Consider the following 18,693-nt stretch of genomic DNA (forward strand, 5'->3'; position numbering starts at 1 on the left):
CAGTCCTGGGTCCTTTAGAGGTAGATTTAAACTCTGAGGTTGAATCTCATGTGTCAGACGTGCTGTCTAACCCATGCGCTTTATTCATGACCTTTATTCATGATCTGTGATGAGCTATTGCAAAGTACTCCATTAGGGAGGCCTGTCTCAGTTGCTGTGGTCTTGGCAGTTGACCCAAGAGACCTCAGTTTCCCTTCAGTATGGGAAACTTCAGTATGGGAGCATGGGCTGCTCCCTCATTTTAGGGCCTGGGTCCACGTCTTCACTGGCAGCCATGGAAACTGGCCATTGAGATGGGAGGAGATCAGAATAATGAAACGGTGGAGGACTTTCAAAGGCTGCCTTGGAAACAGGCTCCATCTCTTTCTCTTCCCACCTTTCCTAGTGCCATTTTTAACTGTAATGGTTACCCTGCGTGCTATGGTTGCTGATTCTCAAGATAATGGCAGTGCTAAGGAGACTGATGGTGGTGAGATGAGGATGACAGTGACGAAAGCTACCATTTACTGAGTGACTTATGATAGGGAGGCTGCTCTTACCTTTGCCTCTCCCAGGTTTATAGTTGAGGAGACTCACAAGTTATCGTGGAAGCTCCAGAAGACTGCCTTCTTTCTCTTCTTGGGGTAACAGCAAGTAGACCTAGAAAGGGACAACCTTGTCTTTTCCCATGACAGTGTCTCGCCATATCCAGGTGGTCTGGCAGTCCTGTTGATGAGGCAAGGTCTAGAAAATGTTCTCCAGTTCCCCTTGGACCTGACATGCTAATACTGAAACTGCCTGGTGCTTGGGGATAAATAGTGGGTGTGACTTATTGGGGGAAAGACAAAGAAGCAATACATGGTGGGATGAGGCATGCTTTGAACCCTCAGGCCTGTCCTTGGCCCTTCTCCAGCAACCAGGCCAGGCCCAGTGGCTCTGCAGCTCGCAGAACCCTGACTTCCTGCTCCCTCTGGGTCACCAACCTCATGTCCATCCTTCGTCACTCAGACTTCTGTATCCATGTCTGCTTCTTTTCATGGTGAGGAAGCTCTGAATGAAGAGCTGTGCTTCAGGATGGCTGGTGATGGCTGGGTTTCTTCCAGGAACTAAAGATGGCTGGGATCTGTCTAATTCCCAGATTAAACACAGTGGGTCTGCAGGCCCCGCCTTTGCCCAATGGATTGGACATTCCACCTGACCTGGTACCTGCTAGAGACCAGGTATATGCCTGCTTCTTGAGGACAGACTCTGTCAAACATGTGGCCTCAGGGACATGGTGGCAGGCAGCAGAGGCCCTGGCACTTTCTCCAAACACAAGTGGGACATGCTTATCTTATTGTGGGTTGCAGGTTTGGGGTATCCGTCAGAACTGATCATCCTTTTGGGTTCTGACTGATTGAGGGATTGACACAAAAACCAGATTGGAATCAAAGGGAAGCCCTTTTAACTGATGAGAACACCCAATGATTGTAAGATACAGGCCTCCTGGTCACCTGTGTTGGAGGGGATGGCATGGCCAACCCACGTCCCGATTGCACTGTCTGCTCATTGCACCCTCATTGGCAAAAGCCTCCCCGATGCAGAGCCAGCCTGACTCTCCCACCCAGACACAGGCTGAGACCCACGGCCTCTGGCCATGCAGAGCAGAGAACCCATCCTACTAATTAAGGAACATTCCTCGATCTCATCCACAGGGGGAGGAGTGAAGCTGGGCTGGGGAAAGGGCTTGCAAGTGTTCCCTCCAAAGAGAAAGTGAAAAGCAGAGTAGCGTGAAGGAAGGGAGACCATATGAGGTGGCATGTCTGGAGCTCTGGGGCCACCTGCCCAACTCTGTCTGACACTAACAATGCAAACCCCAAAGTCTCGCTCTCCAGGGAACAGGCGGTATCTTCTCCAGCCCTCATGTCCTATAGCCCTGGCTAAGACACGGTAAAAGCTTCACCAGATACTGCCTACAAAATCTGTCTGCCAAAGATCTGTCTGATGTGAGGAGAACTCCAACCGGAACTAACAGGCTTGGTCTTTCCCGGGTCTCCAAATGCAGATCATGCAGCTCTTCCTAGGATTTTCTGGAGGTTTCCAGGACGTGGTTGCTCATCTGTCCTCACATCTGCATTCTCCCAACTGAGAGACAAATAGGGCAGCCAAACAAGGGTGACAAACCAGCCTCCTGCCTAGAGGACAGGACTGTCTGGAAAATCGAGTGGGCACCTTGGGCCCGGGTCCACACGGGCCTCCAACTACTTACCCCAGACCTCGTCTAGACCTTAGAGCCACCTTCAGGGAGAGTGAGGTGGGCAGAGCAGAAAAGCTGCTTCACAAACCCACTTTCTTCAAGAATACAGACCCCAGGGCCAGGCCCCTCTTGCCTTTCCAGCACAGGGTCCAGTCTCCCTGGGTGTCAGGGTCCCCTAATCTCATCAGTCAGATGGATCACTCCTCCTCCTATCATGTGGAAAGAAGGAAGGGGTGGTGAGAAGGCCCTGAGCTGTTTACTCCAACATTCATTCCTAAGGGAAAGTGGCATCTGTTTTTCTACCTATTTTTGGCAGAGTTGGGAATGGGGTAATCAAAGAGAAGAGTCTCCCTTGGCGCCATGCTGTCATCCTTGGGGGTCTTGTCAGTAAGTGCTGGATTGGAGCCCTTGAGCATCCCATCACCTCTTGTCCGGAGCTGAGTAGCTTCCTGTTCTACACGCAGATGCAAGCCAGGAGGTGTTTTGGTCCATGAGATTTCCCAGGACCCCAGAGGGGCAGGTCTAGGGCTGGTTCTTTCTGCTGTGCCAGGCTGGGATGAGGCACCCAGAGCAGCCTTCCCCTAGGAGAGGGGCCCCTGTGCCCCCCACAGTTAGCTCTGAGGTGGCGGTACAGGATATTCAGCAGTTGGTTCCCAGTCTCCACCGCCATTTCTTGGGAATGCTAAATCGCTCCTAGGTCTGTTAACGCTCTCCTCTTCTATCTTCGCAGAGAAGTTTATTCCTCACGACGCGACATAATGGAATGTAGGTCTTTGACATTGGCAGGGGCCAGAAATATCACACAGAAGATGCCATTTCAGACTGATGAGGCCAGGCACCTGCAGTATTCTCTAAGTTCTCCTGATACAAATCCCCAGCCTGGACACCCTCCCTCTGTCCATGGGCTCCCAGAACAAGTGGAATTACTAGATTCCAGATTCCTGGGTTCTTTGCATTGGTCTAGAGTGGTGTTTCCCAAAATTCATTCCATGGGATGTAGTGTGTGTTGCGTGAATAATGTCTTTATGGTCAAATAAGTTTGGGAAAGCCTGAGTTAACCAAAACGAAACAGGTTTGCTTTATCACAAGACTTTTCAGAGTCTTTATATGAATATATGAGAAATTAATCTCCAAGAGATTCCTAAAAGAGGATACACAAGGCAGTTTCTCAAACTTATTTGACCATAGAAGTCTTCCACATCACTATTATTATTATTATTTTATTATTGACATATCAAGGGACTTGTAATGTATCGAATAAGGCATTTAGGAAGTATTGGACTAGTAGAAAGAAAGCACTCCCGACAAAGAGTGAAAGACCTGATATCTGGTTGTGGTTTTGCCTCTGTTCAGCTATATGCCCCTAGAAAGTCACTTTCACCTTTACAGTGTCAGGCAAATGAACCCCTGCATGCAAGAAATTCTTTATCAGTATAAAGTGGAGAATAAGAGTGTAGAGGATTATTATCCATGTTATTAATTTAATACGAATTTAATGGCCTGACTCAAACTTTCTCAGAAACTCTAAATAAATGCCTTTGCCTTATTGGAAAAGGCATCTGTTTATGACCAGACTGCAAAATTCCTGAGAGATTTTCCTCCAGCTTCTCTGAGGAATCCAAAAAGAGTGGAGTCTTTGATATGACAGAGCCAGAAATCAGTTGGATTATCACAATTCACATCGAAGGTGGCCTCCACTGGAAGTACGTCATTTCACTTGTGAAAGGGGACAGCTTGCCAGGTCCCAGGAGATGCACATTTCTGCATTCATGCATGCTGTGTGTACTGTGTATTCCAAGGATCTGGGCGGGGCATTACCTATTCACGTCAAGTTCTCTCTGTTCTCGCCGTGGTCTTCAGAGTGTGCCTCTGTGCCCATTTACCTGGCTGCCGACCAGTCCCTTGGTAACTGATTGTTGGAGAGTCTGAGGAGATTTCACAGCCTTGCGCCTTCTCTGCCACCCCAATTTCCATATCCCTGTTGCAGAGAGTTGATCTTAGAGGGCCTTTACTATGCAGTCCTTTGAGCCATTCTTCCTTTGGTACAGCCAAAGTTCCACAAGCCCCCTCAATGGCTGTTGGTCTACAGGCTCCCCCAGTGGCTCAGATCCCACCCAAGTGTCCCTGGACACTTTCCACAGCTCCTGGGAACTTCTCCCGCTCTTAGTCTCTGCCCCCATCCCCAGCGCTAAGGTACTTCCAACAGCCTCAGTGGGTTCATTAGCCCCATGAGTTTGGTTCCTATGAGTCTCAAGGTAACAACTCCCATCCCCCATAAACAGGGGTCCCTGACCAGAGCTAGTCCCATTGTTAGATTTTGCTTCATTTGAGAATAGGCCAAAGCAGCTCTGAAATTAGTGTCCTATTGCTGCTGAATCATCACAGATCTGTGGCTTAAAACAACACAAATCTATTATCTTAAAGACTGCAGGTTGGAAGTCCTAAAACCAAGGTATTGGCAGGGCTGAATTCCTCCTGGAGGCTGTAGAGAAGAACCCATTTCTTTGTCTTTTCCAACTTCTAGAGGCCACCTGCATCCCTTGGTTCATAGCCTCTTCCTCCACTTCAAAGCCAGCAGTGAAGCACCTTCAAATCTCTCACTCTGCTTCTGCTTCCACTGACGCATCTCCTTTTCTTACTCTAACCCTCCTGCCTTCCTCTTAAAGCACCCTGGAATTATTTTGGGCCCACCCAGATGATGCAGGTAATCTCCTAATCCCAGATCCTTTACATAAATCACATCTGCAAAGCCCCTCTTGCCATCTAGTAATATATTCACAGATTTGGAGAAATAGGACTTGGACGTCTTTGGGGGCCACTTTTCTGTCCAGCAAAAGCTCCTTCTGGTTTCATGGTTCCATGTACCTCCCAGGTAGCGTCACAGTCCTCACCCCGCCCGTTTGTCAGCCAGCACCGCCTTTGTCTGGCCTCTGCCTCCTTCACCTCTAGCTGCCCCATAGGGAAGTCTGTTTGCATCATGAGTTTCTCACTTGAGGCATCTGAGCTGGGTGTGACCTCATCTGTAACAGCAAGTGCACTTTCAGAGACCGGAGCTAATTCTCTGGTAATTCTGTTCCACTGTGTGTGTCATGGGCACCCTTCCGGGGTGGAGGTCACACTTTACTCTCAAGACGGCACCAGCCAAGTGGTAGCACAGGTCTCAGGGGGCAGTGGAATTAAGTTTTTCTTCTCATCCCAGGTGACATCTCCTGCTTCAATAGGTGAATTTGCCAAATTGAGTGGTGTGGCCAGTGGAAGAAATGTTTTACCTTCTGGACAGGTTTTGACTCTTGCCAGGCCTGGGTTTATTGCAACCTTGATTCTGCCAGTTCAGGTATTGAATTCTCATTGGGGTTTGGGAAACAGAGGCCACCTGCATGCAGCTCACTGCTCATGGCCCGGGGACAGCTGGAAGCTTCCATTTTTCTGGCAGGGAAAGGCAGATAATCCACTTGGGGCACCACATGGCTTCACTGTCAACAAGAGACTTATAGCTTCATAACCACCTCTTCGGCAGTGGCATTGAGCACCTACTATGTGCAGGCGCTGTACAGCACTGCTGTTGTCTTCCAGGTATTAAGGGACCCCAAGATCCATTTCCTTCCCAAAGTCAGCCATCCAATGAATCCAAATGCCTCTCCGGAATACATAATCTAATATTTTAGCCACATCAGAGATGATAGCTGGTGATCCCCCCTCCCAACGCCACGTGTGTTTCAAGGAATATTCATTCAACTACCTTTCACTGTTCCCTTAAAAATTATAAGATGTCAAGCATATTTCAAAGTGGGTATTAATATATAAATTAACTTTACTAAAGGTAGAGAAGTGTGGTGCAGATTTTAAGCAGCACACAGCTCTTACACTGTAAGGAATCCATAGCAGAGTCTACTGTGATCCTGTTAGGCTGTGGTGCTGGACTTATTTAAAAGTATGTGTAAAAGCCAAAGAGGTGAAACTTAAGAAATCCTTAGGATCTTGTAGGGGCCAGGCTGTCTTTGTTTTGTTTATTGAGTTTTTGGCAATTTAAGGCTAGGCTTGTTGCTCTTCCAGCCACAGAGTGTGGTAAAGTAAATGTAATACGGTGGGATTTCATCGTGCAGACGCTGATCACAGTATGGCCCAAGTGGAAGTCCATGTATATCTTACATGAACATGAACCCGTGTTTAAAATGGTGTACATGGGCAAGGAAAATGAAAGTATAGACAGCTAAAGCACAGTCAATAATAGCAAATGAAAATAGCTTGGATCTTTGAAGGCAAAGGAGTCCATGACTGGTTTTGCAGGGTGAGGGTGTAAGGGTGAATAAACAGGCAGACTTTCCCCTAAGCTGATTAGCAAATGAAGTAAGGAGGTGATGCATGGACTATGGGGAAGCTTAGGAAAGAGGGGGATTGATTTTGATTTGTGCCTTTGTCTGGTTCTGGAGTTCACGGGATTCACGCTGCCTCCCACCCCCTCCCCGTCCCATCACCTCAACCCAGTGGTCCTGCCTCTGAGGCTTGTGGAAATCAGCTTAATGAATCATTCTTTTCTGTAGCAGCCCCTCAAACACGTAGGGAAGCAGGGAAGGGAGCTCCAGTGCCCTACTGGAGATGGCTCTTCCTCAAATTATGCATCCCCAGGCCTTCCAGGCTTTTTTATGTAACATAACTTTTTCATTTTATTTTTTTACGTCCACTGTAATTTTTGTCACTAATTTCATGAATGTCTTGCTTCATGGGAAAGAGAGCTGCCAGAGTCTTTCTAGTTCATTCCTTTGGGCTGTTTTTTTCAGGGAAATGATTTTGTGCTGATGGCAACAAAAACATATAGGGGGCAACAAAAACATATAGGGGGCTGGCAAGTCTTGGCCTGGTGCGTGCCCTGCTTCCTGGCTTCCCTTCTTATCCGAGAACAGCTTAATTTACTTAGTTTCTTGATGTGACTTAGCTAGAAAGTGCCCATAGAGACACTTCGCTAAGGAAGCAGTTCATTTACTAAACCTTGGCTTCAGTTGTAATTGGAAAAGCTTTATCTCTCCGTTTTCAGATCCATGAACTTTATAGCATAAACATCTTCTGAGAAGATCATCTAATTGGAAAAGTAGACTTTTTTTTATTGAGTTAAATCAACTTCATAATCACAAATAAATTTAAACATGTTTTTCCAGCATTTATAGCTCTATACCATGACCTGTGTGATCATTACTTCGCAATGAAATGAAATGAAATAGACCAGAGCCCAGGCAAACAGGGCGCTTCCCTGCAAAGCTGGGTCTTTGTTGCTGGTCTCTTCTCTTTCTGAACATTACACAGGCGCTGGCCTCCATGGAGTAATTTTCCACTTCTGCTGCAGGTAGAACAAGTCAGCCAGTTGGCCGTGTTTATAGAGGCAGCTTTAGACTATCACAGACAGTCCACAGAGATTCTGCAGGAGCTACAGAGCAAGCTACAGATGCGGTAAGAGCCTTCACGTTCATTACAAGCCTAGGGCTGCAGAGTTAAAATCAATCGAAATCAGTCGCTCTCTCTTTCTCTCCATCTCCCCCTTCCCACTGCCCCGTTCTGGTTTGAATTTTCTTTAGCTGGCTTTCATGGTTGGGTGTGGGATAGCACTGAGATAATAAATACATGGCTTTGGCCAATAGGACAGAACTGGGAAAAGGGATCTGGCAGCTTTTCTCCTTTTTCTTTTCACTCAAGCCCTTACTCATGGCCTGTGTTTAGGGCAACCAAAGTTGCTCACTTGCCTTCGAATTCAGCCCTTACAGAGCTGTCCTGGCCTCACTGCTGACTTGATGAGAGTTTAGCTGGGGGTGGGATGGCATATACTCCCTCCCCAACATCTAGGGATGTGGAGAGGAGTGAGATGATATTCAGATAGTATGTAAATGTCTCGAAAAAGATGTGTTTTTACCTCACCAGCACAAATACCAGCCCATGTTCATAACGTTGACCCTGAGAGATATTGAAAGAGTCAAAAATACCCTCTGAATGGTCAAAGAAACATTGCTGGGTTCCCTGTGACTTTACTGATAAACGTATTCTCTACTTTTCTGAAAATTAGTGATATATGTAGCGTGCATGGCAAACCTATTAATTAAAATACTGGGTTAAAAAACTACCCTAATTTTTGACCAGGTTTGATAACAGAAAATTGTTTTACACAGGATGATTACAATGAATAAATTTGGAGGGATTTTTGCTTAAATCAATGCAGTAATTATAGAGGGAAGACAAAAGGTGTGTACAGTCTCTGAACTCTCCACTTTTGTAGGCAGGTAGTTCATCTACTGCTCACATGAGCATCGTTTCTTTTTCTTTTTTTTTTTTTAATTTTTTAAAATGCATTTTAAATTTATTTATTTATTTATTTATGGCTGTGTTGGGTCTTCGTTTCTGTGCGAGGGCTTTCTCTAGTTGCGGCAAGCGGGGGCCACTCTTCATCGCAGTGAGCGGGCCTCTCACTATCGCGGCCTCTCTTGCTGCGGAGCACAGGCTCCAGACGCGCAGGCTCAGTAGTTGTGGCTCACGGGCCCAGTTGCTCCGCGGCCTGTGGGATCTTCCCAGACCAGGGCTCGAACCCGTGTCCCCTGCATTGGCAGGCAGATTCTCAACCACTGCGCCACCAGGGAAGCCCCTGAGCATCGTTTCTTAATTCTATCTTTATATGAGGAAAAGGAGGAGGAAGCTGACATTGTTGAGTGCCCAGTTCATCCCTGGTACTTGTTGGATGCCTCAGAGACTGTATGAGAGACAAATACTTCACAAATATAGGCATACCTAGGAGAGATTGGGAATTTGGTTCCAGACTACCACAGTAAAACCAATACTGCAATAAAGTGAGTCACACAGAGTTTTTGGTTTCCCAGTGCATATAAAAGTTATGTTTACACTAAACTGTAGTCTGGTAAGTGTGCAATAGCATTGTGTCTAAAAAAGAAAAACAATGTATATACCCTAATTTAAAAATACTTTATTGCTAAAAAATGCTAACCATCACCCGAGCCTTCAGCGAGTCCGAATCTTTTTGCTAGTGGAGGGTCCTGCCTCGATGTTGCTGGCTGCTGACTGGTCAGGGTGGTGGCTGCTGAAGGCTGGGAGGCTGTGGCAACTTCTTAAAATAAGACAACAGTGACGTTTGCTGCATCGGTTGACTCTGCCTTTCACGAACGATTTCTCTGTAACGTGCAGTGCTGTTGGATAGCATTTTACCCACAGTAGAACTTCTTTCAAAGTTGGAGTCAATCCTCTCAAACCCTGCTGCTGCTTTATCAACTAAGTTTTATAGTATTCTCAATCCTTTGTTGCCATTCCAACAATCTTCACAACATCTTCACCAGGAGTAGATTCCATCTCAATAAACCACTTTCTTTGCTCATCCATAAGAAGCAACTCCTCATCTGTTAAAGTTTAATCATGAGATTGCAGTAATTCAGTCACATCTTCAGGCTGCACTTCTAATTCCAGTTCTCTTGCTATTTCCACCACATCTGCAGTTACTTCCTCCACTGATGTCTTGAATCCCTCAAAGTCATACATGAGGGTTGGAATTCTTCTTCCAAACTCCTGATAATGTAGATATTCTGACCTCTTCCCATAAACATAAATGTTCTTAATGGCATTTAGACTGATGAATCCTTTCCAGAAGGCTTTCCACCTACTTTGCCCAGATCCATAAGAGGAACCACTATCTATGGCAACTAGAGCCTTACAAAACGTATTTCTTTGAGAATAAGATTTGAAAGTCGACACCACTCCTTGATCCATGGGCTGCAGAATGGATGTTGTGTTAGCAGGCATGAAACAACACTGATCTCATTGTACATCTCCATCAGAGCTCTTGGATGACCAGGTGCATTGTCAATGAGCAGAAATGTTTTGAAAGGACTCTTTTTTTCTGAACAGTAGGTCTCAGCAGTGGCCTTAAAATATTCAGTCAGCCATGCTGTGAACAGATGTGTTATCATCCAGGCTTTGCTGTTCCATTTCTGGAGCACAGGCAGAGTAGATTCAGCATAATTCTGAAGGGCCCTAGGATTTTCAGGATGGTAAATGGGTATTGGCTTCAACTGAAAGTCACCAGCTGCATTAGCCTCTAACAAGAGAGTCAGCCTGTCCTTTGAAGCTTTGAAAGCAGACATTGGCTTCTCCTCTGTAGCTATGAAAGTCCTAGATGGCATCTTCCAATAGAAGGCTGTTTCATCTACATTGAAAATCGCTTGTTTAGTGTAACCACCTTCATTAATGATCTTAGCTTGATCTTCTAGATAACTTGCTGCAGCTTCTACATTAGCACTTGCACTTTTATGTTATGGAGGCGACTTCTTTCCTTAAACCTCCTGAACCAACAGCTTCTAGCTTCAAACTTTTCTTCTGCAGCTTCCTCACCTCTCTCAGACTTTGCTGGATTGAAGAGAGTTAAGGCCTTGCTCTGGATTAGGCTTTGGCTTAAGGGAATGTTGTAGCTGGTTTGATCTTCTACCCAGATCACTACAACTTTCTCCATGTCAGCAATAAGGCTGTTTCACCTTCTTACCATTTGTGTGTTCATTGGAGTAGCACTTTTAATTTCCTTCCAGAATGTTTCCTTTGCATTCCCAACTTGGCTGTTTGGTGCAAGAAGCCTAGCTTTTGGCCTATCTTGGCTTTGGACATCCCTTCCTCACTCAGCGTAATCATTTCTAGCTTTTGATTTAAAGTGAGCAATATGAGACCCTTTCACTTGAAGACTTAGAGGCCATTATAGGGTTATTAATTGGCCTAATTTCTATTTTACTGTGTCTTAGGGAATAGGGAGGCCTGAGGAGAGAGAGAGGGAGATGGGGGAACAGCTGGAGGTGGTAGCTGCAGCAGTCAGAACACACACATTTATCAGTTAAGATTGCCATCTTATATGGCGCAGTTTGTGGGGCCCATAATAATTACAAGAGTAACATCATAGATCACTGATCACAGATCACCACAACAAATATAATAAAAAAGAAAAAGTTTGAAATATTTCGAGAATTACCGAAATGTGACAGAGATAAAAGGTGAGCAAATGCTGTTGGAAGAATGGCACCTATAGTACACAGGATTGCCACAAACCTTCAATTTATAAAAAACGCAATATCTGCGAAGTGCAATAAAACGAGGTATATCTGCATATAGTTGAAAAACTACATTCGGGATATCAAAGCTATCACTTTGGGCTACTCACGAATCAACGTGTAAAAATCACCCCCTTCACGACCATCACCTAGGACCTAAATTTGTAGGCTTATCACAGCAGAGCAAACGTAGGCTTGGAGGCCTTGCTTTCTTCATCAGCTGTCTGACTGACCTTCAAATCTGTATTACAGAATATCGGCTGCATCCAACATCCCCAAACGAGAATACAAGCCACGGCCCATAAAAAGGAGTCCTAGTGAGCTCAATGGGGTATCCACCACCTCTTCAGCAAAGACAACAGGTGAGATGACCATTCTGTGGGTGCTGTGTGCCCTTCCATACGGCTCTGCTGGAAGCGTTTGCTTACTGCTTATTGCTGTATTCTGTGTGATTACCTTGAGACCTCAGATTTCTCTCTTAGGTTATTTGGTGAATTCCCTTTTCCCCCTAGTAATGCCCCTTTTTCTACTTCCTTGTTTCGAGTACTTATATCAAGGAAGAATTCCATCACTTTACTTATTGCCTTCTAATGTGTCAAACCTTGGCCATAGAAACATCATGCTACATTATCCTTTATATTTACATTTTTAACACTTTCCAAATATTTTACTAATTTTAAAAAAGTTTGAATTAGCATATGTTGAGCACCTGCTATATAGCAGGCACTGCCTTAAGTGCTGCATCATTATTTTTTAATTAGACAAATGGAACAAATATATTCCTAAATAAAACGGTCAAACTGAGAAAAATAAAATTCAAGTGGTATAAATCATGCTCTAGTTTCCTATGATCACCCACTCCATTCCAAGCCCCTCTCTAAAAGTAGCCATTGTTAAAAATTTGGTATGAACACTGTCATATCTATTTATGTGCATAGATAGATACACGATATACACATTGTTTTAGATTTTTTGCTGTTTTTTAAATACAAGATCATACTAGATGTATTGTTCTGTGGTTAGCTTTTATAAATGTATCACTATTTCTTGGAGTTATTTCCATGTCATGCATATATATCTATCCCACTATTTTTAAAAAATTTTTATTGGAGTATAGTTGATTTACAATGTTGTGTTAGTTTCAGGTGTATAGCACAGTGAATCAGTTATACATATATATACATTCACTGTTTTTTAGATTCTTTTCCCGTATAGGTCATTACAGAGTATTGAGTAGAGTTCCCTGTACTATACAGTAGGTCCTTGTTAGTTATCTGTTTTATATATAGTAGTGTGTGTATGTCAATCCCAATCTCCCATTTTAACCCTCCCCCGCCTTCTTCCCCCTGGTAACCATAAGTTTGTTTTCTACATCTGTGACTCTATTTCTATTCTGTAAAAAGTTCATTTGTACCATTTTTTTTAGGTTCCACATATAAGTGATATCATATGATATTTGTCTTTGTCTGAGTTACTTCACTCAGTATGACAATCTCTAGGTCCATCCATGTTGCTGCAAATGACATTATTTCATTCTTCTTCATGGCTGACTAATATTTCATTGTATATATGTTATCCCACTATTTTTTAATGGCTTCATAGTTTTCCATTATATATACCATTTCCCCATTAATGGACATTAAGGTTGTTTCCAGTTATTTGCTAAAAAGAATGTCCTTTATCTACCTCCACATGCTGATGGGCAAGTCTTTCTTGGAAATGAAATTACTGAGTTAGAGTGAATGCATTTAAGTGATTGTAGATATTGCCAAATTACCTGCTAAGGTGGGTACACTACCATGAATGGAGCAATACATGCTTCCCCATACCTGTGTCATTAGACTTCAATTTTTGCCAAGCATTAATGGATAAACAATGATTCTTGGTTCTGTGCACAACTGTTAATTTGAGATTCCATGTTAGTTTGCCTATGGTGCTGTCTATTACTGCTGCCTATTTTCCATGGTTTTGAGGGATTAGGGATGCTCCGCTGGGTAAGGTGCACTGGTTTCTAGTTGTCTGGCTGGTTGCATTCCTCATGGCACTGTTTCAGGTCCCTGCACTCAATACTCCTTCCTGGAGGCAGACGCCTGGGCCCCCAGGTACTTGGTACAGAGCCAGGATGGGAGGACTTACCAAGCTGCTCTTTTCCCAGAATGCCAACCAGTCATCCAGCTCCCAAAACCGCTTACTCTGAGTTTTGGGCATCCTCCAAATCCACTTTTGTTGCATCTCTCTTTGGGAACCATTTTGAGCTTCATTTCCTCCATCTGCTGCTTTCCATCTTTCAGATATTCCTTATATTCCTCATAATTTATGGTCTACCAACAGTGTTCATTGTCGTTCATTCATTGTTTGGAATTAAAGACATACCTATTTTATAATCGATAGTGATTCGGTACATGAAAGGAAGGCTGCGATCTTGCACTCAATCTGCTGGATTAATGCAAACTTCAAGTCATTCAGTTACCCAAGATGACTGCTGTTTGTTACCCAAGACGGCTTTAGGTGCTAAATGGATAGAGAGCTAGAGAACCTTGAATCACATCATGAGAAAATTACTCTTTTCAATTCTCTTTTAGTCATTCTGATTTCAAGGAGATAAAGCTACAGCTTTGTGCTGGAATATTTTTATGTCCAGTTTTAACAGAGACGATAGACCTCAGGCTAAAAGTCTTTTGCAGGCAAAAGTACCTACCTTGAATTTAATAAAATTGTCCATTTTTCATCATAATTATGCTCACCATTACAGTCTCTTTATAGCATGTAGTACTGCTTTTCAATTTACATTTTGATGTAAAGTTTTATTTAAAGTTATTTGAATAAAATTGATTTCATTAAAATATTATCAAGAGGATACTCAGGTACAGTTCTCTGGGAAGTTCTTTTGTATTGTATTAGGGTAACACTAGTTTCTGTTTAAAAAAGAAGAGACACCCAAAGTGCAACGAACGCTCAACAAAGTAAGATTTTCTCACTCATGCAACAATCCGGGGAGGATATTCCAAGAGGATGGGTGGTTCTTGTCCGTGGAGTCACTCAGGAGACACAGCTGATGGTAGCTCTGCCATCTTCATCATCCTGTGGCTTCCAAGTTGTCCTAGTTTTTGCCACTCCAGCCAGAAGGAAGGGGAGAAAGAACAGAAGGCGAGGCTAGACATTTCCTCTTAAGCCAGTGAGGCAGGAATGACACACTCACATTCCAGGGATGAGAACTCAGATCCAATGACCACAGGTCGTGGCAAAGCAAGTTGGGAAGTGCAGTCTCTAGCTGGGCAGCCAAACCTAGTTACATCGGGAAATACAAAGCAGGCACTAGTCTATAAAAATGATGGAATTCTGCCGGACAGGAATGGCAAGGACTGTGCCAGTGAAAGAAGATTAGACCCTGGTTCTGCTCCCTTGGAAGGTGGCAGGAGGGATCGCTCCTGTCCTTTATCCTGTACGTCCCTAGATTTGCCTTCTCAGAAGTCCTTCATGGCTTCCATATCTTCACTTCACATCTGAAGTGGCCTTTGGAAACCTGCCTCCTGTGAGAATTGTGCTTACTGCTGCTTAGGGGCCTTGAGGGTTCTTCAAGTTTCAATAGATGCAGATGTTTTCAGGTTAGACCCGCACTTCCTTTCACAATTCAATGCCTCCAAAAACGGAATAGCTTCTGATCTGTATCTCCCAGGCAGTTCCATCTGCCGGTAATCACATCCAAGTTTCTTTCTTAGATATAGCTCTTAAGACTGCCTTACTTCTTTCCTTTCTTGTCTCACCTTTCTTAACTTATTGAGGCTACCTTGAGGCCATCTGAAACAGCAGACTTGAGTGAGAAGGCAACACCTTTAGATTAATCTTTGCTGTGGAACTAGGTGCCTTCACTGGGTTGAGAGAAGTCTCTGAGAATGATTTGGAGCACAACCTGCTTATCTTCTGTTCCTTGGGGTACAGAAGCTTTTCTAATGTGCTGGGACCCAACGTCTGATTTTTCTCTCTTCTCTTTTATCTTTGCTTGCAAACTGGGCAATTCTTCTCTTTCTTATAATAATTTGCTAGATGTACCAAGGATGGGAGGTAACATCCACTAACATTCTGTTTTCTCCAGTTCCTTCCTTTAGCGCTCCTGGTATGTGGTATGCTTTGAAAGTTATCATAGGCAAAAGTTTTACCATATGTTTTTCCACACCCTAACAAGGGTCACCGGCTTTCACGCCGATTATATCTGTTCCTTCTTCATCACTACCTGGCCACTGAGTCAGAGCCACTAATTTTAGCTTTTATCATGACAATACCCCACTGCTGGTACCAGTTTTTGCATGGTAGTTAGGGTAACAGTAGTTACTGTCATACAGAAACTCAAGAGAGCAATGGTTCAAACAAGATAGAAATTAAGAATGGAAGTCCAGGGCTAGAGATTTCCTCTTAGGGAAATGAGCCAAAGGTGGTTCACATCACTTCCACTCCCATCCCACTGGGGAGAGCTTAGTCACAGGACCACAACTAGCTGCAAAGGTTGGGGGGAGGTTAGCTGGAGAGCCACATCCTAACATTATATTACTGTGAAGAAGGAAAGAGAGGGTTTTGATGGCCAGCTTGCAGTTTCTAGCACGAACATCTACTACAAATATGTTGTGGAAGAAAATGTCTGACCCCACATAATTCATTTCTGTTAGAATGTGGTACCATGTACAGGCAGTATGGGAACGTACATTAGGATAATCTAAGGGTTGGCAAGCTCTTTTTGTACTGGGACAGGTCGTAAATATTGGCTTGGCCAAAAAGTTCGTTCGGGTTTTCTTACCAAAAACACAAACGAACTTTTTGGCCGACCCAATAGTTTACATTTCGTGGGCTATATGGTCTCTGTTGCAACTACTCAACTCTGTTCTGGTGTGAAAGCAGCCATAGACAATATGAAAATGGATGCGCATGGCTGTGTTCCATTAAAACATCACTTGGCCCGAAGGCCATAGTCTGCCAACGCCTGGGGTGACTCATTGAGAAATCAACTTAGCAGTATCTATCAAAATTAAGAAAAATGTTTATATACTCACAGTGGCTTCATTCCTGGAAATGTATCCTAAAGAAATAATTTAAGCAAAAGCATATTCCTCTATCTATTACAGCACTATAGAGAGGAAGAAAAAGTTATAAGTGGGAACAGCCTAATGACCAATATTTATTTATATATATTTGTCAATAGTAGGATAATGGTTGAGTAGGCAATGGTATATCAAATGGAGTAGTATGCAGCTGTTCAAACTTACTAACATGGAAATTATGTAGCAGCATAAAAATGTTTATGGTTTGATATTAAGTTGAAAAGAAAGACACAGAGTTATAAGTGTTCTGTGAGTACAACTTTGTAAATCAATATCTGCATGTAGACCAGGCTAAATGATAGGATTATGGGCAATATTTTCCTGTTTTCAAGATATTCCCTAAATTGTATTTCAGTAAGAATATTTGAATAAACAGAAATGTATTTCATAATGAGAAAATTGATGGCTTTTGAAGAATAGATGTACTTCCTTCTTTAAAGAAAATTGTGTACCCCATTATATTCTCTATTCTCCCTGCCCCCAGGAAGCTCAATGCCAGATGTGAAGTTCAAGCACAGCAGTCATTAAAATGACCTCAGCTAGTGCATTTGCTCCTCCTCCCCTTTGTCGAGGGTGACCATGCATCCTAGTTTGCTTGGGACAGTCCCAGTGTATGTCTGTTGCTCTAGTATCATTTTTAATAGTCCCCCCCCCACCTTTACTCACAGGTTCTCGTGTTTGGATGAAAATATGTTGTTTCCCTACTTTTTATGGCTTTACTTTTCTATTTCTGGTTTGTAAAACCTCTATTCTGAATACATATGTCATTGTAATCCATTTCAAAATTTCTGTTTAGAAAGAAGCTGAATATAAACAAACTAATTAAAAACTTTGAAAAGGAGTCCAACTCCAGCCCACCTCCCTCCCTGTATTACATCTGAATGAAGCAGAATCAGCAGACCCCAGGACCCCAGGACTCAATCCCTACCCCACCTTCTCTGCCCTCACAGCCTGCATCCAAACAGGGGGGTAGTTCTTGGAGATGAGGCCTCCAGTCAAGCTCCCAAGAGACCATGCTCTCATTTGCTATGAGAGAGAACTCAGTTTTCCTTTGATGAAGGTGTTTTCATCTACCTATACTAAACTTGACCTCGCAGACTGGCATAAAATAAAAATGAAAAAGTATTTTAATTAAAGTAACATTTAAGGGCATAAGGACATAGCATTTGAGTACCAAAAATAAGCCAGGTATTATTATTTGATGCTTTATACACATAACTCATTTCATCCTCGTAACAATATTGCGAGGAAGTGATAAAAAATAAAGCAGTAATAAATAATAATTTAACAATATAGCAGTTACACGTATTGAGTCCTTACTAGGGGTCAGGTCATGTATTAAATACTTCAGACACATTTCTAGTACCATTATTATGCCCATTTTACAGATGAGTAAGTGGAGGCTCAGAGAGGTTAAGTGAGATTTCCCTGAGGTCACAGAGCCTGTAAGTAGCAGAGCTGGGCTCTTCACCTTATAGATTTTTTATTTTATATCTTTAAGAAAGAGTACTGGAGAATGTTAGTGAATGTTCAAGAGCATCGGGAATGATTTCTTTCCAAGATTCTTGATCAGAGGGAATCGGGCCAGCAAGTGGTTGCAAAGGGAGTCTGTTGTATGCATCTGACTTGGAAGAAGAAAACACTGATAGGACAGTGAGTTCCTTGGCTTCCTCATCCAGACTGTGCGTGTCAGTGCTTACGTCCCCTCCTTCTTGGCCAGTAGCTCAGTCCCTAGGCAGATTAAGTTGTTAAAAGGGTGATGGTCAGCCAGAGATCACAGATGTGCCAAAGATGGCTTTTAAGAAGGCTCAGTGTCCACAACTGGATTCTCCATTGCGGCAAACTCCATGACATGCCTCTGCCTTTTCTAGGCTGCCTCTAGAAAGTTCCCTTGGTGGTAGCTTTTGTCCCCATTTCCAGCATCGGGCTTCATTGATTTGTGGGGAGAATTTGCAAGTGTGAAGAGATCTTGTACTGTTTGTTTCTAAGGCACAGTTTCAGAAGAAAATGGCATTTTTATAGCCTGCATTAATGGGAAACTACCTTCCATTAGGATTCTGAATGATTTGCACATAATGTTTATAAAGTGAAGGAAAAATGTCAAGCATTTCACTAACAATTTAAAGCAAAGCTCACAGGACTCTGCCAGAAATGAATTCCAAGAACATTTTCTTCATCATTTCTTCTTTCTAAAGAAAAAAAAAAAAAGGAGATGAAAGGACATAGATCAATTAGGCAGAATCCATTGTGGGACTGAGATGGAATCTTTGATAATATCATTTCTAGGTACTTAGGAGAATGAATAAAGTGAGCC

The 18,693-nt window shown here is 43.3% G+C and overlaps 1 protein-coding gene and 1 long non-coding RNA gene across 9 annotated transcripts in view; one reads left to right on the forward strand and one right to left on the reverse strand.

Annotated features, from left to right (window-relative positions):
• Window positions 1-18,693, forward strand: part of LOC309654491 (endophilin-A3) — a 661,335-nt gene that overhangs the window by 240,033 nt on the left and 402,609 nt on the right. For 7 of the 8 annotated variants that reach the window (XM_082448502.1, XM_082448513.1, XM_082448512.1 and 4 more), the window contains 2 exons: window positions 7,554-7,657; window positions 11,542-11,651. In XM_082448502.1, the coding sequence (XP_082304628.1) occupies window positions 7,554-7,657; window positions 11,542-11,651 (214 nt within the window). Of the gene's footprint in view, window positions 1-7,553; window positions 7,658-11,541; window positions 11,668-18,693 lie in introns of all 8 variants that reach the window. The other variant, XM_082448506.1, reaches the window with a different exon arrangement.
• LOC309654607 overlaps window positions 1-18,693 on the reverse strand; it is a 535,162-nt gene that overhangs the window by 201,740 nt on the left and 314,729 nt on the right. The gene's annotated exons all lie outside the window — the stretch shown is intronic.

The sequence above is a fragment of the Balaenoptera physalus genome (assembly GCF_965194825.1).
Source record: "Balaenoptera physalus genome assembly, chromosome: 2".
Classification (NCBI taxonomy): domain Eukaryota; kingdom Metazoa; phylum Chordata; class Mammalia; order Artiodactyla; family Balaenopteridae; genus Balaenoptera; species Balaenoptera physalus.